Raw genomic sequence first — 17,614 nt, 5'->3', positions numbered from 1 at the left:
TAGGAATTTATCTTATACAGTTAACATAAATGTACATGTCTGGCTTTTACAACTGGGGATATAACTTCTTATTTCCTTTGTCTCAGCTTTATGTAGGGTAAGACCTTCAGTAAGTATTTGCATTAAAAGTTAACCCTCCTGTCCTCTGGATGACTCTGTAAGATGACCTAGACAACCTCCCAACCTTTACTGCATATACAAGTCATTTTTAGGGGACCCTCAGCTCCAGTCACAAAGGTCCTGCAAAGAGCACTCGGCCTCCTGACTACCACTCGCCCAACAGGGGATCCTCACATCATCGGGAAAGGGCCCCAATGAGTTGAGTATCTTCCCTGGTTTTTTTTTTTTTTTTTTTTTGTACCAGCGATTGAACTCAGGACCTTGCACTTGCAAGGCAGGCGTGGTGCCACTGAGCTATATCCCTGGCCCTTCCCTGTTTTGACGGATGCCACTGAACTGCAGTTTTCTGGCTATCATGGAGTTGACTACATTTATCTAGTATAGGATACTTTAAGAGATGCAGAAAAGTCTGAAAGCCTGGTGAGATACTCTGTATTGAAAATAAAACACAAAGCTGGGGGTTCCTAACCCTGAGTTTTCTTTTTCTGGGATAAATAATACTAAGTGGCCTTATCTCACATACCAGTGCTGCTCTAGTCAGGCCAAACAAAGCATTCCCTGCTCCATTTACCATCTCAGGATGGCGACTTTCAATCATAATATTTATCCTGGATCCCTGTGTTGGGCTCCATTTCCTGAATATGAAGACTTTTTATTCTTGCTAAACCCATCAATTAGAAGCAGATCAGAATCCTGTGCCAACTTGAACATAACTGTTCTCAATAGGTTCATTTGTGTAATTGAGTGCTTCTTATTCCAGAAAATAAATTCACTTAAGGAACTTTTATAAAAATCCCCAGTATCCAGGTTCAATCTCTAGATCAATAAATTGAAGTTCCTGGGGTAAAGCTGGCACCAGAATTTTTTTTTTAGTGCTATAGAATATTTTAATGGGCAACCGGGATTGAAAACCATTGAATAATGGCTGTTCTTGTTAAAGACTAACATAAGCAAATAAGGTAGAAAGGTAATATCAGCTCCATTTGCTACTTAGTCTAGTATGACAAGTCTGTGTGATGCACACTACCAGTTATAGTTCATACATGCTTTAGACAACCATCATTAGTGATCTGTATTTGGTGTGTCATTGGTGTTTACCTGTGCTTTTAACTGCTTTTCCTTGTTCACTCTGTGCTCTTCCCCCACCATCCATGCTTCAGGAAGGATCCAAAGTGCTCCTTTTTAAGCCTAAATTAGATTAAGCCACAACTCTGCTCAAAACTTCCAGTGGTTCCCCATCACTTTCAGAAGAAAACACCAGCACTAGACATGGCAACTATGGAGCCTGTCTCCCTGGACCTCAGCCTGCCCATCTGACCCCACCTCCCCACCTCCTACACTCTGTCCCACGCTCTTCATGATTGGCCAGCACTTCTCTTCCCTACTTGCACCCTAGGCTGTCTTGGGAAGGAATTAGAAAGCACAGATGTCTGTGATCCTACTCCAAAGTAACTTCATCAGTGTAACTACATGTGGTGCCTACAGCAGAGTGGATTCAGGAGCTCTCACTTGAGTCAGTGATCTGACTCACTTAAGAGAACCTGTCTTTTCTCAAGCACTACTCTCATTCTCATCCAAGGGCTGAGGAATTGTTGCTTCTTCCTAAGACCTCCCCTGTGATAATCTGTCTTTCCTTCTCTAGAAGGTCAGGTCCAGGCTGTTTTGGAAGCCTTGCTCTTCCCACAGTGGCCCGCCCACACTCCACAAATCATTCTCTATCACAGGACCTTACTTTAGTTTCTTCATAACATTTTATGGCGTTTTGTTATTTATTTCTTTGCTTATTTATTGCCTGCCTTTAGTACCAGTTTCCCTGTGTTTTAGTCACTGCTGCAGAACCTAAGACTGGACCACATGGCAGACACCCAACAAATGCTTATTAAATGAATACATGTTTCATTACAAAGCACTAAATGATAACATTATTGGAAGTGAAGATCTATCTTTTCTTTTTTCACTTTCGAAAGTGTCCAGTAGAATTTTATGGGCAGCATAAATGCCTTGATTAACCAACGTTCAAAAAGAAGAGTATCAGAAGAAAGAAAAGGCTGGCTTGGAGCTCACTGTCCATTGGCTTTGAGATCCTACCTCATGTAACTTCTCTCTGAGTTAGTGCATCCAGAATAATCAATTATTACCACTAAATTGTAACTACTAATACATGAATGAATGAATAAATGAGCAGGTATCATACAGTTTGTTATGGATGCTCTCCTAGCATCTCTGCTCATTCTTTTAAAAAAATTTTTTTTTCTTTTAGTTATTTTTTTCAAGTTTTATTTTTCTTAGTGCATGTTTGCAGTACATAATGATCACATTCCTCATGGGACTTGGTACATGTACACAACACATTTTAATGCTTTTTTCATCTCCTTCTCCTCCCCTTTTCTTCTCCTCCTTCCCCTCTGTCACCATCTCTTGCTTCATTTCCCATCTGCAAAAAACTTGATCTCCCTATTTTGTACCATTTTTTATTTTGTTCTTTATGTATATTTTGAATTTGTCATATAAGGGAAACCATGTAATATTTATACCGTGTGTCTCATTTATTTCACTTAATACTATAGTCTCAAGGTGCATCCATTTACCTACAAATGACTCAAGTTTATTCTTCTTAATGCCAGAGTAGTACCATGTTGTGTATAATTACATTTTCTTTTTCCATTCATCTGTTGATGAACATATAGGCTGCTTCCAAGATTTAGCTATTATGAACTGTGCTGCTGTAAATGTGGGTATGTTTGTTCATTCTTTAATGGTTTGGAGATAATAACAGTTGTATCCTCTATCACACGTTGGTGTTTCAGAACCTTGGTAAGTACTTTGCATATATTCTCAGGCAACTCAGATTGTTTATGTCTTTATATCCATTTTCCTGAAAAGAATATTAATGTTTAGAAAGAAACTTGCCTGATATTACACAGTGGAGACTTGAATCCAAGTTAGATTTCCAAAGCTTGTGCTCTTAAACATAATCTTTCTTAACTTTACATTTCAACTTCTCTCTGCTATCATATGCTTTTACCCGTTCTTTGTGTGGCGGTCCTCCACTCTGAAATTCAGCCCAAGAATCACCTTTGCATAAGCTTCTCTCTCTCCCCAAGGCCTAATTTATGTTGCCTGCCTCTCCTTACCTACCACTAAATCTTATTGTGATTCCTTTATTATCGTTTACTTGCTCGCATCTCCCATTCAACTAGGAGCACTTCAAGCAGAGTAATGCATGATAAATGGAAACTGCCAGTGTTTATAAACTACATACCTGGATGTTGCAAAAGAGAAAGTGATCATTCCAAACATCTTGGGTTTCCTTTTACAACTCATTTCGGTTTTGTTATCCTGAAATGATCTCAGACCTTCTTAATATTTTTAGCTTATATCACACCTTTTCACTTTACCAAATATTATGCTGGAGGTTGCCCAGAAACAAGCATGGGTGTGTCAAAATAATCCAAGATTGAGGAAAGGAATGTATGACTTACAAGAAGTGGGAATTTAATAAATATTTGTTGACATAAGAGTAGAGGAGGGTTATAAGTGATAAGTAGTGAGGATTAGGAACCTGACTGTCTCAGCTCTGGGGTCATATAGCTGGGTGTCCTTGAGCTGCCCATTTCATCTATCTCATCACTCAAATTTGAATTTTATTGTAGTTTCATTTTATATATTGAATAATTTTTGTGTGGCTTGCACTAGATTCCAAGTATGTAATGGTGAGAAAGCCACAATTTCTTTCTTGTAAGAGTATCATAAGGAATACAGGCATATAGACAAGGAATTTCTTTTAAAATATCTTTAATTTTTATGTGCATTCACATACAGACATAAATACAAAAATATGATCATATACACACTTTTTAATCTTTAGCTTTCCCTCTTCCTTTTCTGTTTGGATCCCTAAAGTCTACAGACAGACAGATCAAAATATACAGTGAATGTTTAATTTAAAAACAATATATTGCTGTAAAAGACATATTGCCATTAATCTCCCTCAAAATACACTTTCTTACTTTGCACACACCTATCCTATCATTCTTGCCCATTACTGAAGCAGTTCTGGGAAGCTCTCCTTAGGGAGTGTCTTTACAAAGTATGATTAAAAAAACACAGTGAATGCTGTTGCCAAATGCCATTCAACTCAAAGACAGACTCATAAATATATTGTGATGTGGCCTCATCCACCTTATTCACCAGATCTGATACCGTGGGACTTGTAACCTTCCCCAAAGTCAAAATGACCATGAAAGGTAAATATTTTAAATGGCTCAGTACATTTCGGCAGGCAGAGCACAACTAAAGACATGAAAGAGGACTTTTAAGCCATAGCTCTAATTCATTTTGTTTAATTAATAGGTTTTATATTTTTAGATCAGCTTTAGGTTTAATGAGCATAAGTAATGTTTTTCTGTATACTCTTTCATCCCCCCTACCCAGTTTTTCCTTTTAACATCCTGCATTATGTGTGATACATTTATTACAGCTGATGAGCCCTTGAATATTGATGGACGCATTGGTATTAACTGAAGTCCATAGTTTATATTAGGGTAGACTGTTGATTTTGCCAAATATATCACATGCACCCACCGTTGCAGTATCATATGGAGTAATTTCACTGCTGAAACTCCCTTGTGCTCCACCTACTCATTCCTCCCTTCCACCAAGCAACCACTGCTCTCTTCACTGGTCTCCATAGTTTTCCTCTTCCAGAAAGTCAGCGGTTAATACAATATGTAGCCTTTCAGATTGGCTTACTTCACTTAGAAAAATGTGCTTTTGAGGTTCTTCCATGTCTTTTTGTGGCTTGATAACTTATTTCTTATATCACTGAATAATAATTTATTGTATGGCTCTACTACAGTCTGTTTATCTAGTCATGCACGATTTAAGGACTTCTTGGTTGCTTGCAAGTTTTGTCAATTATAATTTATGGTGCTATAAACATTTGTGTGTAGGTTTATGTGTGGACATAAGGTTTCAACTTATTTGGAAAAATAACAAGGGGTTTGTTTGCTGATTAAGCTACTTGGACTTGGCTTCTTCTTTATTAAAGATTTTTATTTATGGATTCAATAAGGTTATGGAATATAAGACTATTCAGATGTTCTTGTCTCATAAATTATTTTTCAAGGAATTCTTCCATTTTTCAAATTTTATAATTTACTGGAAAAAATGTTCACATGATCCCTTGTATTCTTTAGTGTCTGGTGCAATAGACTGGTGAAGTCTATTGTGATGTTCCACTGTTCATTTCTGATATTGGGCATTTGTATTTCTTTGCCCTCATCTATTACTATATTAGCAATTATACTGTCTCATTATAGAACTAATTTTTGTCTTTGTTGATTTTTCTCTATTACGTGTTTTATATTGGTCATTGTTTTTAACTTTACTATTTATTTTCTTCTACAAACTTTATGTTTAGTAACTTGACACTCATTTTCAGCCTCTTGAGATGGTTCTTTAAAAAATTGGTGATTTTAATATGTATTACTAGGTAGCTTTCAAATAATCTAACATTTGACATTTTCATCATCAGTGTTCGAAGTAAACATTTCTTCCATCACTACCAACAATAGAATCATACATCTTTTAAATATTTTACAAGTAAGATAGGTGAAAAGTGAAAATTTCTATTTTCCTAGACAGGCAATCTTAAAATGCTATGCCAAATGCTAGGAATAGCATTGCACACAAAAAAATGGCATGTCGGTCCTCTGTGGTCCTAGGAAGTCTCCTTGAAGGAGGTGATCCCAGAGCAAGGCTATAGATGACGTCCAGAGGTGTTTGTATGAGGTGATCTCCAGCATACTTTCAAATCCCCAAGTTCTAGGAATCTAAATAGAGCGTATTTTGAGTACAGAGGGAATATATGATGAAATCTGAGAGTTAGCCAGTAATATATTACCATATCTGCCATCCTGGGGTCCTATAGCAAGTGACCAAACCATCAGGTATCACAGAAACCTGAAATATCTGTTTTCTTTTATAGCAATGGAGGCATTCCTACACAGCTTCATATGATATTTATGACTTAAATAAAAGGTCAGTGCTTTCCTTGAAAAATCTATTAGACTTTTCTACTATAATTTTTTTCAAAGGATACCTCACTATGAGTTATTCTTTCAGTAATGTTTTCTTTTATCTTTTTCCAGGCAGCTGATAAAAGAAGAGGGAATTCCAAACAATACACAGTGGATCACATGGTCATCTGAAGGTCATAAATTGGTTAGTAAATCACTCCTGTAGTGACAAAAATATTGGCTTAAATCTTGCTTATGCAGACGATGAAACAAAGCAGGCATCTTAGGAAGCTAATTAATTCATTAGAAAGCCCAGTGTTATTGCCCCAGACAGTATTTCACTAGCCTAACATAACAAATATAATTCCTGAAAGTTTCCAGACTTCTAGCAGAGAATTGGTTATTCACTTAGAAATTCTTGTTATACTTTTAAGTTCTAATTGTCTGTTGTACTTAGATATTTTTTGAGGCGCATCTGCTTTCTGCTAGTTTAGAGACCTTCTGAGTCACTATAATTGTATCTTCACATTCTATGGTACTAGTAGAATTTCAGAGGCCCAGAAAAATTTAAATACAAAGATGGAATGTTTATCTACTGTCCAACTTCTCTTTCCAAGAATGCAGCTGCACTCCCTCTGCACTCCCTCTTAAGAAAGAAATACACAAGCATACATCATCCTGGAAAAGTGGCCAGCTGTCTAGGTCTTTGCATACACTTTAACATCCAAATAATGGTAGTTGTAAGCTTCTTATTCTTTTTTTTTTTTTTCCATACCAGGGATGGAACTCAGGATCTTGTGCTTGCAAGGCAGGCATGGTACCACTGAGCTAAATCCCTGGCCCTCTTATTCTTAATATATTAAGAATGTTATAAAGATTATTTGGGAACTATAGCCTGTGTACTTATAATTTAAGAGTGGAGAGAGCAAATGACTCCTTGTGTTCAAATTTACTCTTTAAATATGGTGACCATTACACTTAAATAGATAAGCGGTTTTAGGATTCCAGAATAAAATGTATTATAACATTATTAATACTGATGTTTTTTATCTTTTAGGCATATATTTGGAAAAATGATATTTATGTTAAAATTGAACCAAATTTACCAAGTTACAGAATCACACGGACTGGGGAGGAAAATATAATATTTAATGGAATAACTGACTGGGTTTATGAAGGTAGAGACTCTATAACTTTTTCAAATCATAAAATCTAAAAGCTGTTTAAAATATTTAAACATTCTTTAAAAATTGAGAAATTCAATTCGACTTAATGTTGTATTTTTTTAATGTCTTCAAATCTCTAAGAACTCACAACACCAGGTATTTCACACACTAAGATTTTCCTAAGAGTAGCAAGTGCTGCTTCTGTCCTCATTGTCTCAACAATGCTCTGTTTGTCTTTGGTTTACTACCACAAAGGGCCTTTCTGTACAGGTAGCTTTGCTGGCTTTACTAGGGCATAAAAGCCTGTAAATTAACCTCAGCAGTTTCTCTAACTAGATTTACCTCACCCAGAAGTTTCTTTTTTTTTTGGTACCGGGGATCGAACTCAGGTCCTTGCGCTTGTGCAGCAGGCTGTGAAACCACTGAGCTACATCCCTGGCCCCTCACCCAGAATTTTCTAAGGAAAGAAACTCCCATAACATTAAAAATGATGTTAAAATATTGTCTGGAGGTTGGAGAGTAAAGAAGAAGAAAGTGCCTGGTTTATAGAGGACTTGAGTGCACTTGAACTTGGACAAATTCTGATTTCCAGTTTTGAAAGAAGAAAAATAATTAGACTCAAGGAAAAATGAGTTGTTTCATACTTATTAGAAAGACTCATCCTGATTTCACCCTATTATTTATTCTTCATAGATTAAAAAAATGTTTTGTTTCATGATTTAGTTTCTTATCCAGGCCAAGTCGATTTCAGTTAATGGATAATATTACAAAAAATCTTAAATAGGGTTACAAGAAAGATAAATTTCCATTGGCCAGAAATAAATGTTTTATTAAAACTTATAATAAAATTTACCTGCAGTACTCACTGTGTTGGACAGCAGAGCATAGAGTCTCCTTTGGGATCATCAACATCAAGTGGGTAAAGCCTCTGTCCTGAGTATGTCCCTCCCTCGGGCACAGCTGGGTGTCTCTAACAATAGAACAGGACAACACACAGCCGTCATCTCTAAGGTAGATAATAGCTGGTGATGTCTCATCTTCATGTTAGTGACCAAACCATTACATGTAGGAAAATAGCTTCACAGATCCAGTATGGGGCTTTTTCAAAAAAGCAGGCTTCAGCCTGTAGTGGAAAATTTTTGCATGGTAAATATGGAAAACTATAGTCCTCCTTTCAAATCAGCACCAACTGAAAACAGAATATTAATGGCTACCTCATGTATGAGTAATTGTACAGACCAAAACCTAGCTGTACTTGTATCAAGTTTATTTCACTGAAACTGTGTGATAGTCTAGAATCAATGGGTAAAAGCTATGAGATATCTACTCAGTATAGAATATGAAGAAGTTCTTACTGGAAGCCTTTGATTTGGAGTCTTATAAGTCCTGGGTTCTAGTGCATCTCAGGCAATTCACTCGATTTCTTAAAATCTCCGTTTACTTCTCTGTAAAATTGGCAATCTATTGGTGAATAGATTCACCTAGAGATCTTCATAAAGAATAAATTAGATGTGTTTTATAAATTTTTAATGATTATATATATGTAAGTTAATGATATAAGTATGAAGCTGTCAAAGTGGGAGTAGGCTGCCTTAACATGTAATAGATTTTATGTTAGTAGAAGTACTGAAATAGAGGCAAGTAGGGTCAGTACAGTATGGATTCAAATGAAAGCTATGAGACCCTAGGCAAATTTCTTATCCTCTTTAGGCCCTCTACACTTTGCTCATCTGTACAACAAATTATTGTGAGGAATAACTGACATAATAAGAGTCAGTTATTATCAGTGCCTGGTACGTAGTTCACATTTATGAAATATCAGCTAATCATTGAGACAATCACTATATTTTTTCTTGATATTATTTTTACCACTGCTGCTGCTATTGTTACCACCAAAAATGTATTCATATACATACACACCATATAAAGAGGACATAATCATCAAGAGATTGATTGGGATAGATAATTTCCTAACCCTAAATTTTATTTTCTGTACTTTTGCTTTTATGTTTATCCCCACATCATCACATGAGACTAGTAAATTAAACAAGAATTTTCACCTAGTCTACTTGAATCTCCCTTCCAAGTTGGTGAAAGAAATTTAGGCAGTGTAAGAGCCAGAGATGGAATGTCCCATGAATAGTCCCCATAATGATCATAGGGAGGAACTGCCAATGTCAGGTATTAATTATAAACCCAAGGATGCACTGCAAAGCAAGATCTTTCCTTTGCCTCCTTCTTTGAACCTATTTTCTGACCCATCAGCATATACACCAGAGGAGGGTGTTAAACTCAGGCAGTTTTTCTCGGCTGTGTAAAGGAGATGTTTCTCAGTAAGGGTCTCATGGAGCTCTTGCTATTCTAAATCCATCCTTCCCACACCATGTTTGTGCCAAGAGTAGTGAACTCCGGGCACCATATTGGTTTGATAGCCTGGAGCTACACACCACCCACCAGTACCCTGTGGGCTCAGTACAAACTGAGCCCAGTTGGGGAGAGTATCCTGGCATGTTGACTGTTTGAAAATTAGAAAGGAAAATCAGCCTCCTGTGTGAAATTTACTTTTAGTATGTTTTGAGGCATAAATTTAGAGGATTATAAGATAAAAAAAAAATGTAGTGCTTATATTAAATATTGCATGCTAAAATATTCTAAAATGGTCCAATGGGTTACTTATTTTTACAATCCAGATATATCCTTGAAGATTTTATTTTTATTCATTTGTATTACTCTGATTTTGGAAACCCAGCAAATGCAAAGTGGTTCATTAGTTGAACTCTACTGTAATTACTAAAGCTAATGAGAACAATATTTTGAATGCCAAAGCCAATTTATCAGCTACTTCTTGTAACAGAACAATTTATGTCTTTTTTTCAGAGGAAATCTTCAGTGCCTACTCTGCTCTATGGTGGTCTCCAAACAGCACTTTCTTAGCATATGCCCAATTTAATGATACAGAAGTCCCACTTATTGAATACTCATTCTACTCAGACGAGTCCTTGCAGTACCCAAAGACTGTACAGATTCCATATCCAAAGGTCTGTGCTCCTGCTTGTATAGTGGTTCTGTGATTTGATGGGAAGAGAATGGTTGCATTTAATCCCTTCCTGCTAATGAAAATATTGTCAGCCTCTCTTCAACAGCTTGCTGTGATTACTCTTGCTGAAGTCAACAGCATCTGGCAATTTTAAAGTATTTTTATTATCCCAGGAAAGAGTGTGATTTAAGGTTTTGTAATTTCTCCAAAAACTTTGAGAAATGACAAGCAGATAAAGATGGTGAAAATGCTTTTGAAAGAGGTAGGGGGGGGGCAATGAAAATGTTTGAATGAAGTAATTGAATCAGAAGCTCATCTCATTTGTAGAAGTTGGAATGTGCCCGAGATGAAGTTGAAACGCTTGGTTGTATATCAGATTGTATTACTAATTAACAGGATACAGTACATGACTAGTTTTAGTGGTTCTATTATAGATTTGGCACTAATGTAAACTTTACACGTCCTACATTTGTAATAATAGTGTCACATCTTGGTTTTCAAGACTGTTCTCTGCCATCCAGGATGTGTGTTTATTATAATTGAAGAGCTCTGTTAAGCAATGTAAGCCAGGGAAGAGGGGATTCAGAAGGGAGCCAGGGATTCTTCACTAGTACTGTACAAATGGCCCCAGTCTTATCTATAGGAAAATCTAATGAAGTAGTTTTGCTGTAAGCAATTTGAAAAAAGGGGAATTTTTATTTTTACCAACTCACTTAATTTGCCTTATGAAAAGCTGCCATTTTCGGAAAGGAGAGGAAGTTAAAGGGAAAAAGATCTGAGACTAAATATGGAGATGTGTTTTTAGTGGAATGTTATTTTTTGATGAGCAAAACTGGCAAAAAAAAATCCATAAAATGTTCTCACTAAAAATATCGTATTATTTCTACCTAATCTGTCAATAGAAGATCTATGTGTATACTTTAAAAGGCTTTAGGCTTCTGTCATAATTCTAACTGTAAAGCTGCAACGCAGTGACCCTGAGCATGGGGTGGAAGTGAGCACCACCCAATTAGCATCCCTGGCTCTTGGCTCAGGTACTAATTTTCCTGGTGGACTGCATCTTTGGGAGAACCCAGGGGTTCTTCACAGTGACAGGCACCAAAGACTTTTTATCCCTCAGAGCCAGGCAATATTTGCAAATGATAGAAGTGATTTTCAGAGGTTTATCCTCACTTGCACACAGTACATAAGTTGTGAACATGTAAACATTTTTTATTTAAATAAGGAATACTTTGGATCTTCAAGTTTTACACACACACACACACACACACATACACACAAATTTACATATGCTTCTGCCTGAACATGAAAATGTTGCATTTCCTGACTCTCCCTTATATTTTATTTATATTGAATTTTTGAGACAGTTGGGTTGTAATAATTTTATGGCTATAATGTGGACATTTTGGTATGGTTTTAAGTTACGTAGTGACAGTTTTTTGTCAATCCCAATTCTGGAATTGCTTTTTCCTAGGCAGGAGCCGTGAATCCAACTGTAAAGTTCTTTGTTGTAAATACAGACACTCTCAGCTCACTCACCAGTGCAACTTCCATCCAAATTGCTGCTCCTGCTTCTGTGATAACAGGGTAAGACTTCACCTGAATGCTCAGAATGCTTGGGGTGTGGACGGTTTCATACTTTACAGGCAGAAGGTTTCAAACACAAGTGATGAGAGACATCACAGCACCCCATAGTGTCACCCAGACTGACATTCATTCATTCTTTCATTCAGTGACTCTTGGTTGAGCCCCTACTTCAGAACTTTAGGCTGAGCACAATTCTAGTGAGAGGCATGCAGGTTAATGGTCAGGGTCAGAGCAGCCAGCATCACAGGTATTGAGGAGTCACTCTCAAACTGGAGAAGACAACCAATAACCAGATAAATAGCAATAGAAAATGTCAGGTGGCGGGGGTGAAGGGCGCACAGGAAATAGGGAAAAAAAGAAGAACCAAGATACATCATGTACAGGTACAAGCACCCATTGATAAATGTAAATGTATTGTGTACCTAAAATGTACCAATAAAAGAATTTAAGAAAAAAAATAGAAAGAAAATGCCAGGTGGTGATAAATGTTGTGAGAAAAACCAAAGCAAGACAAAGGCGATGGGGCTGGTAGAGAGAGTTGGGGAAGGCCCTTGTGATAAGAAGTGTAAGCAGTGATGCTTGAAGAAAGCAAGGGATCTATTCACACGGATGCTTGCAGGTGCCATTTGAGCAGCAAAAGAAGTATAAAGGCTCTGCAGAGCGAATGTGCTGGGGGCTTTCAAGGAACTACAGGAAGCCAGACTGACTGGAGCCTTCTGAGTGGAGAAGAGAGTATGGTAGAGACAAGGATCACACGGGGCTTTGTAGGCCAGCATGAGATCTACAGAAACTGAGAGAAGCTGTGAATTCAATTTGAGAGCCCCATCGTCATCTTGTGTCCCAAGATGTGACTTGCTTACATAATCCTGGAGGTTTGAAATACTGTTATTAAGCACCTTCAGGCCTGTGTGTTTCCAGCACTTATGATCAGGGAGATGATATAAAATAATAAGATAAATGACTCTAAGAGTAAAATGACAGAGGTAAAAACAGGTTAGAGGCATTCCAAGCAGGGGAGATGGGCTTCCATGATGCCTGGGATCAAAGACAGCTTCCTGAAGAATGTACAGATTGAGCAAATCCAACTCCAGCAGGGCAGAGAGGAGGAGGGCACTGAGGTGGAACAGAGCATGGGAACATGAGCAGCTACCCAGGAAAAACCTGGCAGTGCTTGGTGTGATCTCTTGGTTTACAACCAATATCTATCTGCAGGGAGGATGAGCCATGAGTGCCTGCTCAGAAAAATATTCTATCTGGAAAGAAGTCTAGATCTCACCAATAGTTTATAAACTCTTTTGAAGGACCCAGAAGCTTTGTTGAAGTGAGATATAATGCAGAAGTGCAATGACAGAAAATAAATGGAAGATTGCTGCTCTGGTCAGGCAAGCTTAGCCCTTGTCCTCCTCCTTCCTGGGAGCCCCAAGAGATTAGACAGACCTGGAGAGATCCCAGAACACAGCCAGAGCTGCACTGTGATACACAGCTGAGAGCTGAAGCTCTGCAAAGTAAAATGAACCACTAAAATCACACGTGTTAGTGTGGGAAGTGGGAATAGGACAGAAGCCTGTGCCTGCTGAGACACAGTAATTGAATAGTCAAGTGAAAACGTGTTGAGAACATCCTAGGGGCTGGGACTGAGCTCTGTGTTCAGCCCTTGTTGTCTCATTTCCTCCCCATAGTGTCACATCCATAGCCATTTTACAGATGAAGAGACTAAGTTATCGCTACTTAGAAATCCCTTTGCAAGTCACAGCTGTGAAGTGTTGAGCTCAGGAAACTCAACCAATTCTAAAGGCTTATTTTTTTTTTTGTCCTCTGTGAATTAATCATTAATTTGTTGTGCTTTTTAATTCTTTAAGCTAAACTTGGGGGCTGCTTCATTGATGGGATATTTTGTGTGGAACATGAAGATTCACTTTGGGAAATGCCAAAACAAAGTGTTGTACAGTGAATTTAAAACATAGCTCTGGTCTCTGTTAACACTGGTGAGGTTGCAGTTTTTCTAAAATTAGGCTGTAGGTTTTCTCTAAAGACAATGTTCCAGCTTGCAAAGATACAGCAGCAGAAATGAAATTCAGGCAAGTTATACCATGCAGGAAGCTGCTGCTGTGTTACCCCGTAATTCACTGATTTCTGGACTGATCTGCCTTGCAAGGGGCAGCACCTCTCTTGCTCCGTCTGCTCATGTTTCCCTTATTCGTGTTCCGAGGAGGCCATGTGTCTGTTGCTTCCAGCAGGTGAAATCCTATAGGAAAACAAGACTGGTTTGTGGTTTCTTAGAAATTAGCAGAAGTGAGTGGAAGTGAGTAGAAGCGCTGCCTGCAGATGACAAGTGAGAAGGGGATTCGGGCAACTCTCCCAACACCGGACCTGAACCTGAACTAGGCCAGCCTCTCTGCTACTTCACTGACTTGGCACTAAAGTTGATTAGATTAGTCAAGCTGCTAATGAATATTAACTACTTATAATGGAAATCTTTAAGCCCAAAATATTTGAGAGGAAACAGTATATATTGTAAAAGCATATAACTCCTACTGTTTTATTTACAGCAGTGTTACATGGCCAACCAAAATAACACAAGTTTTACAGGGTAAGGATCACTTTCACAGGAGAATCTCCAGGGACATAACAAGTGCTCAATCAATATTTGTAGGATAAATTAATAGATAAGTTGGTGGATAAGGTGGATTTTGCAAGTGACTTTCTGTGTATGGGACAGGAATTCACAAAGAGTTCATGGATAGTCTTCACAGCGACCTTGCAGGGCAATCTTCTTTTCCTGCTCCTCCCTGTCCTATCCAGCTGCAAACATTGTGCCCTGGAAATAGAGGACTGGAGAGGGTGGTGTGCTCCACTGATGTGACCCCACCCAACATCTGCTGAGTTGCTCTGGGGCCCCATCACATCCAGCTCATGATGTACCCCACCCCTGTTCTCTCTGCTTTTACGGAACACATTAGATAAAGACTTGTTCTAGCTCCTCTAAACAGTGAATGACCTTTGGTCTATAAAGCAGGGTCATCAAAGGCTGAGATTGTCACACAAAAGATAAATAAACCAGACAGATATTCCTTGGAAACTAGCCACATCTGCAAGAAAGGAGGCAGATCAGGGCTTGCTACTGATGCATGCTGCATCCTCTGATCTGCTCCATCTTGCCCCGCCCATTTCTCTTCTCTTGGATCTGTCAGCAACCTAGGAGAGTTGGCATCCTTATCAAAGCCGAGGGTGGCATGGAGCCCGAGGCCAGCACTGGCAGTACGCCTGCTTCCTCTGGTGATTCACTAAATTAATCAATCCACAGTCTGCAGTTGCTCTTAGTAGCATTTTCCCTCCAATAGTCTTTCCAGTTAGTAATGCATATCTTATTTTAAGCATCCTTAATGTACCAAAAGAAACATTTACACAAATAAAAGGATGAATATCACCCAAAAGACTTCTATTAAATGCCTCCTCTTTGCAAGACATTGTCCTAGGACCGTCAGTCATTTTATAAGTAGATTTCCTATAGTGTGATATTCAAAATGAAGTTTCTCTCAATGCATTCAAATATTATTTGCCTTATGAAATTTAGTTTACATACAACTCTCTAGGAATAAGTAGATTTCACTGAGTGAGAAATGTTGTGCTAAAAAGAAGCAGGAAGATAAAGCTAACTAGTAATGTTTCCCAAAGGGATGGATAAGCAGCGGTTCTTCAGTGGGTGTGAGTGTGAACAGGTGATCTGAAGCCAATTTCTGGATTTGAACTCTTACTAGGATACTTTCCAGTTGAGTGATCCTGGCCCAGTTACTGTCCTCTCTGCACTTCAGTTTCCTCATCTGCAAAACAAAACAACAAGAGTACCTACTTCACAGGTGGTCTTGAGCTTTATGTCGGGTTCTTAGAACAGTTCCTGGCAGACAACACATGGGCACACACTCTCATTATTATGTTCAGAAATTACTCTGTTGTGTTAGTATTAATATCAGCTATATTCCCCTTGGACTTTACAGGTCCCAAGGTTAGCAAAGCTTGTGGAGTTATTCCACCTAACATAGAATTAATTCAATACCGTGGGCTCAGCGGAAGGCCTAACTGCAGGTGCGGCTCATTTCTTACCATCCCTCAACCATTACAGAGAGAAAGTCTACTCAGTATTTGCCTCTCTCTTTGAAGAATAAAATCAGCAGATATCAAGCAATCCTGCTTGTTGGATGTTTCTGGACTAATGCAGTACCTTTCAGTAAAACGTTCAGTTGAACCATTTGTTTATATCTCTTTCATGACCCTGACATCTTAGCCTGGCATGATCTCAGGGCTGCAATGGAAGAGAAGTATGTTTACTTTAAAAATTTAAAAAGAACTGTCTGCTCGACTAGTGACCTGCCTTTGCTGAGCACCAAGGTACAGAGTACACTTTGGGCCATGGAAATGACAAAGGTAGTAGAGGATCCAGGTTCATTAAACTTTATCTAGAAATAGGCAGAGAAGGGGCTGATACACATGAGCTTCCTGGCTAACTTCCTGCATTCCATTACTGAATGTTTTCAATTAGGAAAAAGTTGCTTTACAGTACTGACTTCTGAACCTGAGTAATTTATGGCTTTAACAGATAAAGCTACTTAGCACCAGCATTAATCATGAAAAAGAAATATTTTGGGCCAGGGATTTAGCTCAGTGGTTCCACAGCCTGCCTTGCAAGTGAAAGGTCCCAAGTTCCCCATACCAAAAAAAAAAAAAAGAAAAGAAAAGAAAAAGAATTATTTTGGCTCCCCCTTCCACCATCAGAACTCTTTAAAAAAGAGAAAGGGTATTTCTGGATCCTGGTTTCCTAACCCATGCCTATGGAACCCTTTAGAAGGTTCCAGACATTTTGTGCATCTGAGTAGAGGGGTTTTCCCCACCCTAGACAGAGGCACATACTTTTTATAAATTGTTCAAAAAATTTTAAGAATGTCTCATGTAGAACCAAGGTTGCTCCACCAGGGCCCATGGACCAAATCTGTTCTGCTGCCCATATTTGCATCATCCACACATAAGAGTGGCTTTACTTTTTTTAATAGTTAGGAAAAAAATCAAAAGAATATGTTTCATGATGTGAAAATTACATATTTAAATTCCAGGTTTTTTGGAACATAGCCACTGTCATTTGTTTAAGTATTGTCTGCTGCTTCCGTGCTGCAAAGGCAGAGTGACTGTGACTGAAACCATGTAGATCACAAAGATTAAAATATTTACTGTCCAATCCTTAACTGAAAAAAGTTTCCCAACCCCTGGTCTAGAAAATCCCTTTTGAAAAGCTTCCTTTTCCATCTTTTCATTCTTTCACTCTCTGATTTATTATGTGTCCTGGGTAAGACTTACTTGCCTTTCCTCTTCTCCTTTGGCTCCTTGCTTTGACCAAATGCTAAAGAATTAGAGGAGACACCTTTCTTACCCAACATGACATGCAAAGCATTCTCAGAGCTGCAGCCTGGCAGTTTGTGATAAGTGCCTGAAAGCTGGTGATAGCGGTGCAGCAGCAGGGAATTTCCAAGAAAAAACTTCATGGGAAAGGGTGCAGTTCAGCTGTGACCCAAAGAAGTTAGGGCATGGCAGGCATTTCAGACTCAAGGACAAGTTTAATTAAGGAAGGGATGGCTGGGAGACATGGCGTGTTCTTGAGAGCACAGGCACCCAGGAGAGGGAACACAAAGGTTCTT

The 17,614-nt window shown here is 38.4% G+C and overlaps 1 protein-coding gene and 1 long non-coding RNA gene across 3 annotated transcripts in view; one reads left to right on the top strand and one right to left on the bottom strand.

Annotated features, from left to right (window-relative positions):
• Nucleotides 1-17,614, top strand: part of Dpp4 (dipeptidyl peptidase 4) — a 74,888-nt gene that overhangs the window by 24,207 nt on the left and 33,067 nt on the right. For both annotated transcript variants that reach the window (XM_004835859.4, XM_013076119.3), the window contains exons 6-10: nt 6,110-6,162; nt 6,273-6,345; nt 7,198-7,318; nt 10,184-10,344; nt 11,818-11,930. In XM_004835859.4, the coding sequence (XP_004835916.1) occupies nt 6,110-6,162; nt 6,273-6,345; nt 7,198-7,318; nt 10,184-10,344; nt 11,818-11,930 (521 nt within the window). The remainder of the gene's footprint in view (nt 1-6,109; nt 6,163-6,272; nt 6,346-7,197; nt 7,319-10,183; nt 10,345-11,817; nt 11,931-17,614) is intronic.
• LOC110350967 (uncharacterized) lies at nt 5,770-15,830 on the bottom strand. Its single transcript, XR_002397931.2, has 4 exons — nt 15,686-15,830; nt 14,020-14,175; nt 8,160-8,276; nt 5,770-5,954 (listed from the first exon to the last, which is right to left on the bottom strand). It is a non-coding gene; the product is annotated as an uncharacterized LOC110350967 (long non-coding RNA).

Source organism: Heterocephalus glaber, unplaced genomic scaffold (assembly GCF_053883595.1).
Source record: "Heterocephalus glaber isolate CG9 unplaced genomic scaffold, H.glaber_assembly_v1.0 deba00000347, whole genome shotgun sequence".
In the NCBI taxonomy this organism is placed as follows: domain Eukaryota; kingdom Metazoa; phylum Chordata; class Mammalia; order Rodentia; family Bathyergidae; genus Heterocephalus; species Heterocephalus glaber.
The sequence above is the reverse complement of the archived record's forward strand: the minus strand, read 5'-3'. Positions and strand labels throughout refer to the sequence as shown.